The sequence below is a fragment of the Ovis aries genome, chromosome 11, assembly GCF_016772045.2.
Source record: "Ovis aries strain OAR_USU_Benz2616 breed Rambouillet chromosome 11, ARS-UI_Ramb_v3.0, whole genome shotgun sequence".
Classification (NCBI taxonomy): Eukaryota; Metazoa; Chordata; class Mammalia; order Artiodactyla; family Bovidae; genus Ovis; species Ovis aries.
In genome coordinates, this window is record NC_056064.1 from 49,564,235 (window position 1) to 49,584,434 (window position 20,200).

General features: G+C 54.0%; 1 protein-coding gene across 2 annotated transcripts in view; it reads right to left on the minus strand.

Annotated features, from left to right (window-relative positions):
* Positions 1–20,200, minus strand: part of TBCD (tubulin folding cofactor D) — a 143,793-nt gene that overhangs the window by 103,817 nt on the left and 19,776 nt on the right. For both annotated transcript variants that reach the window (XR_009595364.1, XM_027974323.2), the window contains exons 7-10: positions 18,643–18,775; positions 5,809–5,854; positions 4,245–4,377; positions 517–653 (exon numbers count right to left, since the gene is read on the minus strand). Coding sequence is in view for 1 of the 2 variants with exons in the window: in XM_027974323.2 (XP_027830124.2) it covers positions 517–653; positions 4,245–4,377; positions 5,809–5,854; positions 18,643–18,775 (449 nt within the window). In the remaining variant the exon portion in view is untranslated. The remainder of the gene's footprint in view (positions 1–516; positions 654–4,244; positions 4,378–5,808; positions 5,855–18,642; positions 18,776–20,200) is intronic.

Below are 20,200 nucleotides of genomic sequence, written 5' to 3' on the forward strand. Positions count from 1 at the left end.
AATTACAGGGAGAGCCTTAAGTCTAATCACAAGAAAAGGACGTTTCTTCCTGTGTGTTTTCAAATCATCATTTAAGACCAACTTCTGCCATAGCTCCTAAAAAGCACATCCACCCATCCTCACAGGCACTGGGCGGAGAGCACGAGAGAGGGAGGCGGCCCAGAAAAAACAAGTGCCTGCTGGAGGCTGCAGAGAGCAGTTCTCCTGGGGACTGGGTCTTGGGAACGGTCAGCCACTAGGAGAGGCTGCACAGAGGCCTCGTGAGCACGACGGGCCTTGCAGGCCAGTCAGTGGAGGCCCTGCTGGAGAGCAGAGGCAGCACAGAAGTGGACAGAAAGGCAGGACGGAGCCTGTGGCGGTGTACACACACGTGCACCCTGACCACAGCAACCTAAGCCGCGTCAGAGGGCAACAGGGACTGCGGGTGCAGGAACCCCCAGCCTCTCCTCCCGCCCTGCAAAGACCAGAGGTCAAACTGGGTGCCCTGCAGGTGGAGATGAGGCGGCCCGCACTCACCGATCACACTCTCCACCTCCGCGGGGACGTCATCCTCTCCGTCGCTGTCGGGGGTCTCAGCCTGTGTCATGGGCTCTTTGGGATTCTGAATGGAATGCTGTAAGCTCTCGGCCAAGGAGCGGCAGCCCCGCTGGTACCTGCAAGGAGCAAATGAACCTCAGACCCACTGGGACACCTTGGAGCTAGAAAATCCCAACTGAATCGGCAATTTATGAATAACATCACTGTGAAAATTCCATGTGCTTTCCAGGGATGGGATGGACAGGAAGGAAACGGAGCAATAACAGTTGCCAGCATGGACTGTCAAAGAAAGATAACCACCTCATCTGAGCTTCAGAACAGATTCACCCTCTAGAGGACTCAGAAACCCTCACGTGTCTGAGGGTTGACCTCAAAAACATGTGCGCGACCGAGATGGCAGGAAAGGCGTGCTCGAGCCCAGTGGCCTTGGCCCTATTTCCATAGGCTCCGCCTCCAGGTCCCAGCTGAGTATAGTCCCACCCCACCCCTGGGCCAGACACTGCTCTCCGCACCCCAGGGGCCACAGCTGGTCCTCTCCAGCTCCCATAGAGCCCGCTCCTGAATGGCTCTCACTACTTCCTGCCCACCACACCCCCCTCCTCCACAAACTGAGGTCACCAGGATTATCTCCCACGGCGCTGTGAAGGGTCCCACAGCACAGTCCCCGAACCTCTGGTTGCCTCAGTTTCCCTGTCTGTAAAATGAGGCCAGATGGGAGCATGTGCACAAAGCACTCAGACCAGGGCCTGTGCAGAGCAGGCCCATGAACACCGCCTCCCTTCCTGGAAGCCGGGCAGGCACGATTGGGCCTGACTCTGGGGCAGCTCTATCTCAGGACAGGGCCTGCGGCATAAACGGTGACAGGCTGAGTTACAGCATGGACTAGGGGCCGTAGCCTAAGGCCAAGTCCGGTAAGAGATAACTGGGGCTTTGGAGATAGAGGCAACCTGGACACTGTTAGCTGTGGCCTTGAGGCCTCAGATTCCATGGGGCAGTTCCCAGGATGGAAGGTCAATCAACCACCAATGGCCAGTGACAGAATCAACCGTGACTATGCAATGAGGCTTCCAGTAAAACCCACAGAAGCCCCATGCCCTCTCCCTGAGCCCTGCCCTCGGCATCTCTTCCACTTGATTATTCCTGAGCCTTTTGCAACAAACCAATAATCTCGTAAATACAATATTTCTGAGTTCTGTGAGCCACTCTAGCAAATTATCAAACCCAACAAGGGGGTAGTGGGAACTCCCAACCAGCAGCCCAGCTGTCAGAAGCACAGGTGACAAATGGGACTTGCAACCAGTGAGGGGCGGGGTTGAGGTGGGAGAGACAGTCGTGGGGGCTGAGCCCTTCATCTGTGGGATCCGGTGCCGTCTCCGCGGACACAGACTCAGAACTGAGTCCACACTGCAGGTCACCCAGAGGGTGTCTGACAACTGCCTGGGCTGGGGGAAAAAATGCAAAAGAATCAGAGCAGCAACAGGCAACTGAATCAGGGAGAAGGTCACCAGGCGCCACAGGACGGTGCTCATGAAGCGCCCAGCAAGCAGCAGGCACGTGGTGACAACTGCCGACTCTGCCGCTGCTCTCCTCCAGTGAGGACATGTGCTCACCACCTCACAGGCAAAGTCCTCATCACTGTCCAGCAACCAGAGACCAGAAAGGCTGCCACTAGACTCTCCCTCCCGCCTTAACCACAGACCTAGACAAAGTGTATAAAGCAGCGCTGGCAGGCACAAGATACCCACGGCAAGGCTCCAAGCCCTCACGGCAGAGAAGCCCTCAGGCGCACCCACTGTTCCCCTCTGCTTCCTCCCAGATGAACTTTCTAAACCACAGCACAGGAAAGGAGAGCCCAAGCGGAGAGCCACTGTCCTGATGGGCAGGAAAAAAAAATTGTGACGAGATGGCTACTAAGTGGGGACAGACACTAGAGGAAGGGAACCTGAGAAAGCCCCCCAAATTCTGCATAAGTCTCCCTGAATCCTCAGGCAACTGTGAGGCACGTTCAGATCCAGACATGCCATCAGAGAGCAGGTAAGAGGCCAAGAGCCAGAATCCAGAGGTACCCATGTACCACCAGGCAGTCACTGAAGGGTGGGTCCAGTAGGGGGGACTGAAAGGCCACACGTAGACACGAGCGGCTACTGCAGGAGCAAGGGCCGCATCCCAGTGGGAGGAACTGACCAGGCCCGGGCAGATAGCAAGACACCAAGAGGGGCAGTGCAGCCAGTTACCCGCCTGCCAGACAGACTCACTCCTCCTAAGGGGACGAACACCAAAAAGGGAATGAATCTACAAGAGACCGTGAAAGTGCATCAGAGGGGATAAAATGAAAAGAAAGATGGAAGAGAGAGAAAGCAAACAACACGAAGGAAGACTGAAGCCACCACATTTAATGATCACACTCAGTGTCCAGGGAGGTACAGCCTGAACAACGGAAGTGTGATGCTGAATTCCTCTCCTTCCCGAGTGAACGCCTAGAGTACTTGCAGCGGTTCACTCGAATGTGCCAAGCTGGCCGGGTCACAGGGCCCAGATATTTGTCCAAAGGTTATTCTGGGTGTGTCTCTGTGGGTGACTCTAGGTGAGATGAACGTTTACCTTGTGGGCTGAGTAAAGCAGCTTGCTCTCCCCAGTGTGGTGGGCCTTGCCCAGTCCGGGGAAGGCCGGGGACCACAGCCTGGATCACTCTCCCCTCAGTGAGGGATTCTTCCTGCCTTCAGACTCAGACTGAAACGTCAGCGCCTCCTGCGTCTCTAAGCCTACCAGATCTGGACACTCACAACCACAAGCCAATTCCTTGTGTCTCTTAACACACATACACACACACCCACTCCTACACTGGTTCTGTTTCTCAGGGGAACGCTGACACAGTACAGAATGTTAATCTTTTACAGCATCTGGAAAGAAGACACTAACATTAGTTTCATAAACAACTTACAGAACATACTTACAATATGCAGAATACTCAAAAGGCATTTTAGTAAAACATCCCTAATATATAACACACTTCTCTGCAATTTCCTATAACTGGAAACATAATCAATGATTCTTCATAATCAAATAATTCCTCCCAAAACACACATATTAATACTTGAAATAAAACTGAAGACTGGGTGGGAGGGGGTTCAGGATGGGGAACACATGTACACCCATGGCTGATTCATGACAACGTATGGCAAAAACCACTCCAATCTTATACAGTAGCCTCCAAATAAAGTAAATTAATTTTAAAAAAATACTGAAGACTGTTAAAAATGTAGTACCCCGGCACAATAGAACAAGCTGTTTCCACGGGACCCACTTGGACCACTAAGACATCTTTTCCATCCTCAGAAAGAGACAGCTCTGAGTAAACCCTGAGGAGTGAGCCTGAAACCCGGACTGAAAGGACCAGAATAGAGCCTCCCCTGCGGTGTTACCCGCCAGTGACGCTGCCCTACACTAGGACAGGCACTTTCAGAACGAGGGGCAAGCTTTCCCTCTCATCAGCCCCACTTCAAAATTCTACCTGGAAGATGTGAAGTCAGAAAATTACCCAAAGAAAAGCTGTTCCTTTCAAAATCAGAAATGCTCTTGGGACTGGGGGAAAAGAATGGAAGCAGGAGGACACATGATTAGCCCACTGTGCCCAGCAGCCTGAAGCCCTGGGCCCCACACCAGCCTCCAGACACCCTGGCTGCACGGTCACCGCTCCGTCCACCAACCTCCATCCGGCCACCCGGGGCTTCAGGAAGGTCAGGCCCAGCCGCTGCACGAGCTTCACCCCCAGCTTCCGGAGCAAGGTCTGGTTGCTATCAGGGAGCCTGCAGCTGTCCAGGCACTGGAGAACAGTGGCAGCTGCAAACACAGAACACCCTGCTCAGTTTGCTGGGAGGGTTTGTGTGATCTCCCGAACCCACCAACCCCACCTGACATGCACAACATCAAAGCCAGACACTTCCCGGGCCCCCCTCCTCCAAGTCAGTGCAAAGGCCTACGTCTATGCTGTACCCCTTGAGCTCTGCTTCACAGAGCAGACCCCTTCACCTCATGTCATTTACTAAGTGCATTGGAGCTGGACCTGCTCCACCAGGCATCCAGAGGTGGAATGCAGAGGAGCCCAGGGAGGGAGAAGCAACTTGAGCAGAGGGGCTGGGTGCGTGCATGGTGGGTGGAGCACACGCTAAGGGCCACGAGGACCACGCAGACAGACTTCGGTGTGAGGCTGTAGGAACAAGGAGGGATCTCCACAACCAGGGGAGCAGTGTGATCAGGCCCCCTGCCACTAAGGCTGGTCAGGGTAATAAGGAGAGCATCGGAGAAGGCGGAGGCGAGGAGAGCACACGAGACCATGTTTCATGTTGAGACAAGAGCAGGGCGGTTTTCAAGCCAAGTTGTGATGGCTTCTGGGTAACTCCCCAAAAGACCCAAACGTCATACAGTGACCAGCCTGGGTACAACTGATGGTAACTCAAGATGGAGTCGGGGTCTGCATGTGCAAGGCTGTTGAGGACAAACGCGATGATGCTGAGTGTCGACTGCTCACGTTCTCAGGTGTGACCGTGACATCAAGATTAGACGTTTCTTAAAAGAGTGAACAGATGCCAGTGGGAAGACAGGGTGTCCGGGGCGGGGGGGAAGGTGTGTGAGGGGAAGCATGGATGAAACAGGATGCCCATGCATCAAAAACCTGAAGCTTGTGATAGAAACATGAGCACCCGCTATACCAGTGTCTCTTCTGTTGTGTATATGAAATGTCCCATGATGAAAATGTCAAGAAATAAACAGACTCTACTGCCCAAATCTGATCCACGCATCTTCTAACGCACAGACTAAGAAATTTCTCTTGTTCCAGGTAGTAAGCTTTCCCGCAGCAAGAATGACTATATAGGTTTTCATAAGCTGAAGTTTAATCTAAAATTAAGAGAATGAGACGAAAAGGGCACATGATGTAGCCATGGTGCCAGCAAGAATGCAGCTGGGCTCCCAAGAAGTGAGCTGAAGACCTCAGGGCTAGGTCTACATTCCAAGTCCCCAGGATCGAGACCTGTCAATCAGGAACCCAGACCTCCTCCCGTACAAGGCCTGAGGCCAGAGTTAGATTATTCACACATACACGCACACACATACACACACAGAGAAGACCCAAAAAAAAAAAACCTATGACAATATCCAAATACAGCAAGCCACAAACTTTCGTGCCTATGAATAAACTTAATGAGACACATTTGATCAGAATTTGGGCAAACTCATGTCACAAACACATCCTCACTTACAAATAAATCTTACCGTAGGGTAAACAGTCTTCACGTTTTCCATGTTTAAATATTTGTGCCTAAAAAAAAAAAACAAAAAAAAACTATTAAAATATCACAAAAACCTTTACAAATTTAAAACATAAATTATCAAAACAACTAGTTGCAATCTTCCAAAATTTTTATCCTAAACACTCGCCATGAGTAACAAAATTTGCTATACAAGAAAGAAATTACGAGACTGAAAATCTTCCAAGTGGGCAGCATAAACCAGGGACGCAGCCTGAGGCGGGGCTCACTGACGCATGCCGGTGTTGAAGTAAGGGCACTGGCCTGTAAGGAGGAAAAAATCGCACCAGGTTCCAGGAACGGCGTGTAACTGAAGGTAACAAAGGATAAGAACTACAGGTTGAATTATCCCACACAAAGGTAAGCCTCCCACAAACTCATCCTCAACCTGAGTCAGCAAAGGAGAAAGGGCCCCTCCTGCATCGCACCCACGTGGGGCCAGCAGGCCATCAAAACATCAAAACCCTGAAGTCCTCAACCTGAAATTTTACCCTCTGGTTTCAAGTCTGCACAGAGAAAGTGTTAGTCACTCAGTCGTGTCCTACTCTCTGTGGCCCCATGGACTGTAGCCCGCCAAGCTCCTCTGTCCATGGACTTCTCCAGGCAAGAACACTGGAATGGGTTGCCATTTCCTTCTCCAGGGGATCTTCCCAACCCAGGGATCGAACCCAGGTCTCCTGCATTGCAGACGGATTCTTTACCATCTCAGCCACCAGGGAAGCAAGTCTGCAAGACTTGTGGTAATTCACACAGGTACCCAAGCCCTTAAACAAAGAGCTCTAAAGCTGAGCACCTTTAAGAAAACAGCTAAGGAACTCCTCCTTCAGGAATAGCTTTTAACTGGCACAGGAGACTACTTCTTAGACCATCTGAAGGTGCATGGGCCTGACTTCCCTGGACCCTGTCCCCCAATACCAGGTCCTGCCGGCCAACGAGCTACACTGAGTTGAGATGAAGAGGGTGACACTTAGTCAGCGGCGTTTCATGTGGAGACTGACCACCCGAGAGCCCTGGACGCACCAAGGCAGGCACACAGGGGCTCAGACCCACAGGCCCAAGACATCCCACTACTCAAAGCACCAAGGAACCTCCTAGCCAGCAGCCGACAGCTCCACCACCATGTCCCAGCACGTGGGAAAACATCCTCGCCACACCAACCCTGCTCTGCACCTCTGCTGCAAAGCCCCCCGGCAGAAGTCACGCGCTCCTCTGCACTTTCTGCCCTTCTCTTCCCATCAAGGCAACCCCAAAACCATGAGCCAGCCATCAGACTGGGAAGCTCAGGGCACTTCGCTCCTCCGTGACACACACTATAAATGGACAAGGAACCCCAGACATCCACAGGTCACATCTGAAATATACCCATTTCAGGACTGGTAAACCACTCCCCAAACACTTGAAATCTTTGCCTTTACAATCTGCATTTATGACAAGTGGGAAAGTCACCCAGATCCCCGAGCTTCTTCCTGTTGAACTTTGGAAGCTGTCAGGGAGGTGGCTCTGTGGAAAGGAAGGAGGAAACCATCCAGCAGCCGGATGAGTCTCAACAGGATGTGGAAGCCCCCAGGCGAGCCACCAGGCATAGCACTCTGCACCCTGCTCCAGCAGCAGCAGCCACAAGAGCAACCCTCTCAATGCCGGCCGTCAGCCTCCCACCCAGACTGCCAGGACAGGCCCAGTGGACTGGCTCAGGACAGAGGCCCAAGCTGGTGGCCGCGGAGGTGGTCTGGGACCAGGAGTAAGGAGAGGGCAGGCCACACCTCGAAGCCCACTGCCAGCCCTCACCTGCCTCGCATCCCTCCAGCTCTACCTTGGCCTCCCCAGGGAGCCAGGCCAGCTCTTCACATGGGACCCAGACAGTTCAGACCCCAACAATAAGGCTCACAGGACACACCACTGTTAGATACTGCTAACTTTAAAGAACTAAATGTCAGGGTTCGCAACAATAACCTGGCCATGGCGGTCTCAGCTCTGAAGCGCCTCACGTACAAACCAGGACAGAGTGCCCGGCCAAGGATGGGGCCTCACTGAGGGTCCGGCTTCTCCTCCAAGCAGAGCAGGGCTGGGGGGAAGGGGTGCTCAGGGCTGGCCCAGCCCAGGTCATGGCGCCAGTGTACCGTGGTCACACACCACCTCCCCTCTGTCCTCGGAGCATAAGGCCATCCCCACGGCCAGTGCCGCTGCACACAAAGAACCAGAGCCACTAGGTTATGAAAACCACAACACGACAAGCACAAAGTTAGGAAAACCACTCAGGTCTCAATCGACTTTCAAGGTGATAGCAATTATACACTTCAGAACACAAATAAATGTCTTGGTATAAGAATAACTGCTAACACAAATTTTGCCGAAATTTTCTAAAACCATGAAGCACACCCTAGCGCGCCAAAAGCTCTAGGAGGTGAAGCAGAAAATACCACCAGGAAGACCTTCTGTCTCAACTTCTGAAGCACCAGAACCACCGACAGCTCTGAACCCTGCCCTCCAAGCTCCACACCGAGCCCGGGTGGCAAGAGTGGAGACCCCGCCACACAGGGCGGCAGGGCGGGCAGACACAGCCAGGTTAGCAGACACGAATGCATGCTGGGCACCACTGAACTCAAAGTGCCCACCCTCCCTTCTCTTCCAAGGGCTTCTACCATCAGAAGTACTACCATTTGGGCATGCTGCTGCTGCTAAGTCACTTCAGTCATGTCCAACTCCGTGCGACCCCATAGACGGCAGCCCACCAGGCTCCCCTGTCCCTGGGGTTCTCCAGGCAAGAACACTGGAGTGGGTTGCCATTTACTTCTCCAATGCATGAAAGTGAAAAGTGAAAGTGAAGTCACTCAGTCGTGTCCGACCCTTAGCGACCCCATGGACTGCAGCCTACCAGGCTCCTCCGTCCATGGGATTTTCCAGGCAAGAGTATTGGAGTGGGGTGCCATTGCCTTCTCCGATGTGGGCATGAAAAAGGACAAATCTGAGCCAGTTCTAGTGAGGTAGATGAACCTGTTAAAGGGAAGGAATTCAGAAAGAAAAATCTCCTATACTAACGCATATATATGGAATCTAGAAAAATGGTACTGAAGAACCATTTTTTGCAGGGAAGGGATAAGACAGACATATGGAGAACAGACCAGTGGACACAGTGGGTGAAGGCGAGTGTGGGACAGAACGGGGAAAGTAGCATCAACATACATATCTACATATACGAGAAGGGAATGGCAACCCGCTCCAGCATTCTTGCCTGGAGAATCCCATGGACAGAGGAGCCTGGTAGGCTACAGTCCATAGGGTCACAAAAAGTTAGACGTGACTGAAGCAATTTAGCAGGCATGCATGCTACATATACATGTGGAGATATATACACACACACACATATGCCAACATATATATTGATACATATAAGATAGCTAGTGAGAACACAGGGATCCCAGTCTGGCACTCTGTGATGATCTAGACATGTTGGATGCAGAGAGGGGAGGGAGGTGATATATGTATTAATTATGGCTAATTTGCATTGCTGTATGGCAGAAGCTTCCCTGATAGCTCAGTTGGCAAAGAATCCACCTGCAATGCAGGAGACCCCAGTTTGATTCCTGGGTCAGGAAAATCTGCTGGAGAAGGGATAGGCTACCCACTCCAGTGTTCTTGGGCTTTGCTTGTGGCTCAGCTGGTAAAGAATCCGCCTGCATACCGGGAGACCTGGGTTCAATCCCTGAGTTGGGAAGAGCCCCTGGATTCGGGAAGGGCTACCCACTCTAGTATTCTGGCCTGGAGAATGCCATGGACTGTATAGTTCATGGGGTTGCAAAGAGTCGGACATGACTGAGCAACTTTCACTTTCGGCAGAAATCAACACAATACTGAAAAGCAATTTTCCTCCAGTTAAAACATAAGTTACAAAACAGAATTATTACCACGTGGGGGAAAAATTTTTGTTTTAAAAATCAGTCCTCAAAAACAGCACGCTGATTATGTGGAATACCCACTGAAGTATTCAGAGGCAGTGGAGTGATTTAAAACAGTTCAACAACACAAGTGTGTGTGGTTGTGCATTTTAACATACACACACAGGTGCACACTAACACATATAACATGCATCCATGACGTCAGGAACTCAAGGGCTTCCCAAGAGTCCACAGAAACCAAAAGGCTAACCAAGGAACTTTATAAACTTTATGACAACAAGTAAGACAACTCAAAGGAAAGTGACAAACTATGAGATTCCAAATTAGCAGAAATGACTTAAAACAGAAAGTCTGAATGGACCTGGATCGTGTAACAAAACAAAACAAAAAAAAATTAATTAGTACTGCACAATCTTTCCAGAAAGAAAACCCCAGGCCCACATGGCTTCATAACAAATTCTAGCAAACGTGTTGTGTACAACATGCGTGGAGAATCCTCAGCACATTAGGGGGTAGGGAACGAGAAGACCCCTTTGAAAACACATTTTTATTCTATACTTGGTGACGAGCTCAGCAGTTTAGGGGCCGTGCCTGGCTTCCAGGGGAGGCCATGGTAGAGCTGGAGGGATGCGAGGCAGGTGAGGGACAGCAATGGGTGTGCGGTGCGGCCTGCCCTCTCCTTACTCCTGGCCCCAGACCAGCTCCACAGCTGCCACCGGGCGGACTCTGTACACGCGAAGAGAAGGGTCACAGGAGTTATGGATTCTCCCGTGAGTGCACTCAGAAGCACAGAAGGGGTGAACAGGACCAAGAACCAGAGGCCAGGGCTTTGGTTTTATTGGCTGCTTTGCTTTTCCACAGGAAACGGGGCCGTCTTCACCGGCCTTCCCTCCTGAAAACACACGGTCCAACCCAGTGTGCGCAGAGGACAGTGACCCTCAGCAAGGGGAGGAAGTGGCCCACAGAAACCGTCCGGCCTTTAGATGGTCAGGAGGAGCCATCAGCCAAGCCACTAAATGGGGAGGGTGCCCCACTTCTCACGGACGCATAAGACACGCGCCCACTGCAGACCACTGAGGCAGTCACTCCACACAGAGGCAAGACCATGCAGCACGCACGTCTGAGGCGAGGTGACTGCTCGGGCTCTTCCAGAAACCGGCACAGCACAAGGTGCAAACACACGCATTTCTCAGTAATCGCTCTCAACCACCACACCTTCCAGTCACCACCCACCCAAGCCGGCTCTTCTGCCCGCTGTGCAACCAGCTTCCCTCCCCGGGGCATGTTCTCTAGCCGTAAATCACAGGCTGTCAGCTGCTGGAAGCAAGTCTGCCTGGCTGCCGAGCAGGAGATGCTGGTCTGAGGCCCCTGAAGGCACCACCAAGTCAAGGCCAAGAAAAGCAGCTCCATCCCAGGCTCCGGGAGAAAGGGGCCCATGCCATGTGGCTCAGGGGTGCTATGAGTCCCCAAGAACTATCCTGCGAGCTGAGGAGCACTGCGGGACACCTGGCTGCACGACAGCCCATTCCCCGTCCCTCAGAAGACGGGACATCGCCAGCAGACGGCACAGGGCCAGGAAGGGCAGCCTCCCCCGTTCTGTGCTCCTGAGTCCAGGAGCTGAGTTTCCAGGCTGAGGAGGGCATCGGGCCCCAGTACCACTGTTCCTGATGTGCACACACAAAGGGGACAACACGTGATCAGAAAGGACCATCGGCACCAACACTTCAGTTCCAGGCTGGCTGCCACTCAGAGCTTGACCAATGGTCCTCGTGGGAGCCACAGAGCCCAAGCAGGGCCAAACCTTCCATGGAAGGCAACAAAGGCTAATTGCTGAGCACCCTTCAAGTAAACCCAAAGGCACTGTACAGAGGGATTCTCTTAACTCACACTCCGGGACCCCTCCCACCAGGTCAGAGAAGAAACCTCACCACCACCCCTCTTCCACCACCCTCCATTCGCCCACCCTGACATACACACACACACCTGGAGGCTTGCAAAAATAAAAGGGGAGGGAGGGACATGAAAGGTGCCGTCATCTCCCTAAGAAATCAAAGCAAGCTGAAACTAGATGAGGGAGAACGAAGAAATACAGAGGAGAGCTGACCTGGAGGCCACGCCCAGCGGCCACGCAGAGGGACCGGCCCGAGGGAGGGGAGGGCAAGCCAGCCCGCCCAGAGGCGCCTCCAGCTTCAAGAGGCAGCGGGCAGCTGCTCCCCTCAGAGTGTGCCTGCTCTGTGTCCTCAGGGCTGCTGCTGCTGCTGCTAAGTCGCTTCAGTCATGTCCGACTCTGTGCGACCCCATAGACGGCAGCCCACCAGGCTCCCCCGTCCCTGGGATCCTCCAGGCAAGAACACTGGAGTGGGTTGCCATTTCCTTCTCCAATGCATGAAAGTGAATTCGCTCAGTCGTGTCCAACTCCTAGCGACCCCATGGACTGCAGCCCACCAGGCTCCTCCATCCATGGGATTTGCCAGGCAAGAGTACTGGAGTGGGTTGCCATTGCCTTCTCCACGTCCTCAGGGCTACAGACATTAAAGGGAAAAGAAAAAAACTTCCTCAACTATGGAAAAATTCTAATTGCTGAAGTTGAGCTTTCAATGGTTGGGATCAACAGCTGACTATTATTGGCTAAAACCCAGAATGAAAAATTACAATTCTGATAAAACACATTTATTAATACATCAAGTAAACTTAAAAGGATTTTAAGTACATAAATATGTAAATAATACTTAACAGTTATAAAGAAATGTTTAAACAATCAAAACAATCACATCTAGCTTTATCTTCCCGCTGTGTGTTCAATCTTTCCCTAACCTAACAGTGAAATCCCAACCATAAACACACGCCTTCACAGGCAGGCAGATGGAGCCCCACCCCAGCCCCTGACCACAGCTTCCAGCGTCCCACCTGGAAAAGGAGGCCGCACAAGAGCTCAGAGGACACCGGACAACCATGCCCTCCTGTCTTCAGACGTCAACCTGCTTGTGACGATGCATTCTACCACCTTATTAGCCGCCGAGCTTTCTCAACCGCTCTGAGCAGAACATGAAGAGGTCAAGATCCTAACAGCAAGCTGCACTTTGATGGTACCATTTAAATGACCCCTCCCCAGACCCGAGCACTTGGGCCACCTCTGGCCTCACCACCCGGAGGAGCCGTTTTTCCAAGCAGGGGGCAGACGACTGGGAAGCTACTCAGGTGGCTCTCACCTGGCCCAGCCACCCCGACAAAGCCTGGTCAGACACCACAAACCACAAGCAGCCACACAAAGGCACAGGCAGGCTTTCCACTACCCCTAATACATGAATTTCAAATACCATGAAGCTAAAGAAGCTCAAAGCTCTGCCCTTAAAAGGATCAGAATCAATCTGAAGAGCAGTAAAGATGCTGCTGCACCTCAACCTCCACACTGGGAAGCTAAACCCCGAGGATGGGAAAGACCAGAGGGACAGTCTTGGGGGCAGAGCCACACCAGCGGACTTCCGATCCCTCCCAAACAGGCCTCAATAGGACCACTGACTTTACTGCTAAAGATTCCTCAGATGAAAACAGACTCTCAGTCGACTGACGAGTACCAAAACTACTGACTGCACAAACTATTGGCCAACACACGACATACAAAGGATACTAAACACACGACCCCGATCCCAGAAACTGAGAAACGATCAACATGGAGCCTGCACAGCTCCTAGCGCAGAGGTCAGAGGAGGGGCCATGCTCCCCAGAGAGCAGTCCCAAGCAGAGCTGGCTAGGACGCAGGAAGGGGCAGGGGCCGAGCTCGGGAGCCGAGCCCAGCAGGAAGACAGGACTATGTGCAGGAGGGCGACACGAGGAGGGAGACACGAGGAGAAAGGGGAGAAGAGCCTCGCCTGGGACCAGACGGGCAGAGCTGAGCCTACTGAACCGAAGGGCTTTGACGGGGCAGGCCACGTGGGCAGCAGAAACGAGCATGGGACGCAGAACACCCAGAGGCAGCGCCCCTGCCCAGAAGGACCCTCAAGACAGGGTGGGCCGCCGAGTGGAGGGCAGGCAGCAGCGGGCAGACACCCACGCTTGAGGCAAGGACCTGGGTGGAGGCTGGGGGGAGGCGGCGGGGGCAGCCAGCATGGAGTAAAGGAGGGCTGGGCCAGGGAGACACCTCACGCCACATCCCTGCCGTGGGGCTCGGCACTGGACCTGGCCTGGGGGGCACAGACAGCGCCGGCCGGCACCCTCCTCTGCTACGGGGCCGCACTCAGAACTCGGGCGGGAGAAGGGCAAAGCCACAGCATGGCAGACATTGCCTTGAGCTGTGGAGCCTGAAGCACCAGAGGTGAGCAGAGCCGGAGCTCTGGGAGCGAGGACAGAAACCAGGGACGAAGGTCAGGGAGACTCAGGCACAGACAGCGCGCTGGAGGGCAGGGGAGGGTGGCCAGGCAGCCGGGTGGGTGGGGGCTTCGAGGCGGGGCACCGCCACCTGGGTGGAGGGACATTGGCCAGACAGTCTGCGTCTGTCTCCCACAGGGCACAGAGCTCTGTGTCTGTCTCTCATTCAAGCGTCGGGGGGGCGCGGCGATGGCCGAGTCCCTTCCCCTGCAAGCGTGGGCCCAAGCTGGGCCGCCGGCGAGGGCGCACCTGTCCTGCAGGACACGTCACCCCACCACACAGCAGGTGTACAAACCAGGCCGCCGGGAAACGGAGGCCAGCCTCACACCGTGCGTGTTCTAACAAAACCCGTGCACTGGGCCGCCCGCCGCGCAGAAAACAATGAGTCACGTGAGACGAAAGCGGCCTCGGAGTTGGCTGCTCCACGTCTCAGACACAGGGGGAAACTGAAGGTACCTTATTTCTGCTGAATCTGACGACAACACAGGAACCTTTCACAGACGTGCACACCCTGAAAACGGCCACGTTCAAAGGGTTCTTACCCCACATCCCTCCACCCAGAACCTTGCTCCAGGCAAGTGCTGTGACTAAAATCCCAAGCAGGTTCGTCTGTCCTCTGGCCAAACACCTTAAATGAAACCACTGGGTGCTGTTTCCAAAGAACCCTGGACGGACAGGCATCACACCCTCATGAGAAAGGTTCTGAGTGAGCCAGCGCCTTCTCTTCACCTCCCTGGCTTTTCATGTTGTCTGTGACTGTTTCACCCTTTAACAAGGTGTACTTCTGACAGTGATAGAACGGACAGAAGAAGCCTCACTGTGAAGGGGGGATACACCCCAGACGCTGGCAAAGAGGACAGAGCACCCCTGTCCAGTGCCAGGGTGGGGGTCACGGAGTGGCAGGGCGGGGGTCACAGAGTGGCAGGGCAGGGCGCACAGAGAGCCACCCGTCGGTCTTTGAACCTGCAGGGCCAGGGTGAGGAGGGCACAGCTGCCAGTGCGAGCAGAGTGCAGCAAGTCCAAATGGCCACCAGCCTCCATTTTTAATACTGTGTTTCCTTTCCTTGAATTTCCTAGATTTCCACTAATCCTAATGCTTAAGGAGGGCCTAAACCAAAGAATGTTTCAAAGAGATAGAATTAAGGGGCCTTCCAATGACATGAAGCCGCCAGATACTTGTTTCCCTCCCACAAGAGTTTAAAAAAAAAAAAAAAATCACTGCTGCAAGAGGAATATGCTTCTAGGGAAATAAAAATCAAGCCCCAGTTTCGACGGTACTTGTTACAAGTCCACCTGTTTCGCCTAACCCACACTAATGAGCAGGTGGATAGAGTGAAGCCAAGTGCATCAAAGGAGGCAGATGGAATCCTGAAGCGCAGCACACCTGCAGGTTTCGTCATGCACAGCGGACGCCGAGCCTCCCCGTTCAGGTCTGACGAGCTCATGGCGAAACCGCTCCTGCCCGGGAGAGCTCAGCACCAACACTGCTTCCTCCTGCCCGGGCAGGCGGCGGCAGCAGCAGCAATTAGACCAGATTTCTCCTTCAAAAGAAAGGAAAGGAAAGAAGGCACATGATTCCAGGGAGACCCTAGGGCTTTGTTTTTTTTTCTCCAGAGGAACCACCGGGCTTCTGAGGCTGCAGAAGAGATGGGCCTGCCCCCGGGAGCACAGCAGGGCCACCTCCCCTGGCAGAACTCTCGAAGCAGGCAATACCCTCGCCGAGGGCACATCTCCCCAGAGAGCACCAGGGCGTGGCTGCCAAAGCACCTCGGCCTGCAGGGCTTCCTCCTCTGGGCCAACACGGGGGCAGGGACGTGAGGTTCAACTTTGCTAAGGCTTTGAGAAAATCACTTTACTCCTCAGGAGGAAGACACAACAGGCCTTCACTCCTCCTGAGTGTAAAACGGGGAGGCCTCCCAGTATAAAGCCCTTCCCCACTTGAGGCCAGTGAAGGGGCAGGAGGACAGCAGCGGGCTCGCCAACACCTGTGCCCCACGCGGGAAGAAGGAGCAGAACTTGGGAACAACCTAGAAACAAGCAGTGAGAGGATCAAAAATGTTCAAAAAAAAAGAAAGAGAAAGAAAGGACCTCTGGGCCCAGCCACAGCAGAAACTGGGCAGGAAGTGACCCCATGACCTTCTCAAGCCAAGAGGCCCCAGCATCCCGAGGACTTGAGTTGGAGGAGGCCACAGGACCGCTCGCTGGTGGCCTGAGCACTAAAGCCCACCGCCACCAATTCTGGGCGAGGGCCACAGAGGCCCCGCCAGCTGCAGGCCCCAGGGGGTGGTCACCGCTGGCTCCAGCCCCGCAGAGGAGGCACCCACAGCCCAGGTGCCCTGACCCGGATGCAGCAACGGCCTCAGGAGGGGTGGCTTCCAGGCCAGGGGGCACTGCCAGGAGACCCCAGGAGCCTATCAAGGACACAGATTCCAGACTAGGCGGAAGAGGTCTAAAGCAGGACAAACGTGAGTCAGGAAGCGGCACCCATGTCCAGACGGGCCTACCCTGCAGGCCCAAGTGGACTGACAGGCTCAGCGGCGTTCATCAGACCCTTGTTTCTCTATGACCTAAGACTTCTCAATGTGACTCACCCCAAAAAACTAAGAATCCACTTACACTCAAACCTTCAAATAAACCATCTCAGCCCTATTCACCCCATTCTTCACCAGGACTCGATGCGCTGCACACGCCCACCCAGGAACCCTGCAGCGAGAGCCTGGTGACTAGGACCACTCCCTCCCCTCTGCTCCACGCTCAGCACCGTTCTCGGCCAGCCTCCCCCAGCACCAACCCCCAACAAAGCAGAGTCCTCCTGAAGCACCTCCCCACACAGGTGGCTGGAACGAGAGTTGCCTGCAGCCACAAGCTGATACCCATGTTTCGTCACTATGACAGGTGGGTCTGCCATAAAAAGTTTCTAGAAGGCCTCAGAAACACAGGAAGTATAAATTGTTACACTTAAAAAAATCTACTGCTACTACTGTAGCAAGGAAGCGGAAAATATATGCTCAAACAAAATCTTACACAGGAGTTTTCAGATCAGCCTTATTGAGAGTATCTCAGAATTCTGAGTAACTACAATGGAGCATTAAGGAAGGAAGCACTGACAGGCTACAACGTGGAAGTCCTGCGGGAACACGATGCCAAAGAAGCCAGATTCAAAAGGTCACACTGTACACGACTCCACTTGTACGAAACGTCCTCGATAAGCAAAGCCAGAGAGACAGAAAGTAGGCCACTAGCTGCCAGGAACTGGGGGTGCTGGGGGCGACAGATGAGGAGGTGCTGCTCATGTGTGTGGGGTTCCCTTTTGGGGTGATCAGAGTATTCTGGAATTACACAATGGTGACAGTTGTATCTTGTGCATGTACAAAATAATCACTGAACTTTAAAGGGTGTACTATGCAAATTATATCTCAACTTATTAAAAACCATTGTAATAACATATTACATTTATTTACAGAATAAAAGGACACATGAAAAAACAGACATCACCTCAACAGACTACAGGAATTCAGGATAGGTTTTATTTTTCAAGGTTTTTGGTGTTTTGTTTTTTTTTAAATGTCGAGATAGTCTCATCATTTAAATGACAGTCCTTCCTGAAGACATTGTGAATGAAAAGACACAGATGAGAGAACATTCTCGGAGTGGAAGAGGCAGGGCAGAGTGCTGTCCTCTGCTTCTCCCACCTCCTGACCCTCTGCCCTGGGCTATCACGCCATCAGCCCCACTTTCCCCAGGCCCTCTCGCCTCCTACACTGTCAGAACCTGCCACTGCCAAAGAGAGAAGATGGGAGGACACCCAAGAAGATGACATCACACTGAGTCACGGCACAAATGCCCCCGTTTAAACACAGCCCAAAACACCCTGCTCTCCTCTAAGCGGGCCCTGGGCCCTCCAGCTTCAGAGACAAGGACAAAGTCGCCCACTGCAAGGACCACAGGGCCCAGGGAAGGGAGCCACGACCCCAGAGCTTCAGGTGTGGCAGCATCCCCTCACTTGAAGAATTTAAACTAACCTTTCCTCCCCGCCTACACTAGAAAAAGTCCCACCAGACAAGCAAAGAGCCAGGAAAGGGTGCGGGTCCGGTCTGCACGTGGTGCGAACACCCAGGGCATCTGAACAAGAACAAATTCCAGATCACCTGCCTTGTTCCCTTCACGCTGGTTCTAACCATTTTCCTCTGTAACATGTCTAAGCAGCAGGAAGCCCGGGGAGGACACTCCCCTGCCCGCCCACTGGCCCTGGCTCTGCTCTGTAGGCACCAGTGCCCCCTGGCGGCGACGCACAGCATCACCAGTCCATCCCCTTCACCTGGGCAGAAAGTCGATCGTCAACAGCACAGGGCCAGCCCTGGGTCCCAGGGCCCAGCGCAAAGCAGCAGAGGAAAGAAATCGAGTTGATCATCGTGTCGGGATTCAATGTCTCCTGTGCTCCAGCCACTTCACAATGAAACCAAGGGATTAAACAGGGCTTGTCCCTGCCGTTCCCACAACCCCAGACTGCTGAAGCCCCACTGGGGCAGTGTTCATTTTACCAGGGCCTGCAGCGTCCCGTCCATGGCGATGACCCCCTCGATGGTCTGGAAGGAGGAGCGGGCCAAAGTGCACAGGCTCCAGTCCAGGAAACTCGCCATCTTCTTCTGCTTGACGTCAGGCCGCGTGACAAACCTGCCGGAAGGGAACAGACAGGTAGTGACAGCTCAAACCTGGCCTCGGCTGACAAGAGCCCACCCTTTCCTGGCCTACCACCACTCTCCAGTGAAGACCCTGGCCCTCGGGTGGCGATTCCCACCACCACCTCTCTGGAGTTTCACACAGTCCCTCCCCTCCCAGCTCCTGCCTCCTGAGCCCCTGCTCATCCCAAGGCCCCGTGAACCACAGGCCCACCTTCACCCGAGCCCAGCAATGGCCACTCTTTGGCCCGACTTGGCATCCCTTCCCCATGGGACTCCGCACTGCCACCTGCGATCTCCGCTCCGCACCTGCCTCAGGACTCGTTCCCCATCCTCTCTGGCTGCTGCAGAGCCCCACGTGGAGCACCGGCCGTGTCCACGGCCCCACTGTTCCCATCACAGGTGCGTGCTCAGCGCAGCCCTCCCCACGTGCTGGCGCTTGCCCACCCTCTTGCACGCTGGTCTGGGCCAGCAGCCAGCCTCAGGCTCCCACACTGAAGCCTGGGCCCCCTTCGCTCCTCTCCAACCAGCACACACGCCTGTCCCCCGGCTCCAGGACTGAGGCCGAGCCCCCATCCTCCAGGGGAGCCTGCAGTCTGGGGGCAGAAACACAGGAAGCAGGCAAACAAGGAGGAAAGAGCTGAGGGGAGGACAGGAGGCCCAGGGACAGCACAGGGAGGTGACCTGTGAGCACTGCTCACTCTGCCAGGAGCAGAGTGCCTGGGCACCAATACCACGGAAACACGCCAGGTCACACTCGCCCCAGGAGCAGCATTTGGCAAGCCCAGCACCGTCCTCTGCACCCTGCAGGACCCTCTCATCCTGACCAGAAGCCCCCCAGCCACCCCCCACAGGCCCCTCTTCTCTCAGCCACCACTACCCAGCACTAGAATTATACTGCAGCCACGTGGAAGGTCTCTGGGTCAAAAAAAACAAAGCTGCCATTACCGTCTTCCGCCACCCCCAACAGGGCACACACCCAGAGACACGGTCACCAAGGATTTACCAAACTTTAGGAGGCTGGTTACCAAGGAAAACTCACATGCCACACCCTCAAGATGTCTTGTTTCGGTGGGTCTGGGAAGAGGGGCCACAAATTTCACAAAATCTGCACTTCAGGGGGATGACCTAAAATGGATAATTGGTGATATATACACATCTCAATGTCCCTGGCCCGGTTTAAAGCCCTTTGATGAGGGGGAGGGTGCGGATAGGATGAGGGCTACACCCATAGTGATCTGATCCTCAGCCTGACCTCCAACCAGCCCAAAGGCTGAAGACAACAGCCAGCCGCCAAGCACCATACCACGCCAGCAGGCATGCACCACACCACGTGGGCAGGCACAGCATTCGCAGTGGGGCAGCCCTCGGGACAGGCAAGGGTACAGGCAGAGTGGCCCACAGGGCCGACAGGCAGCCC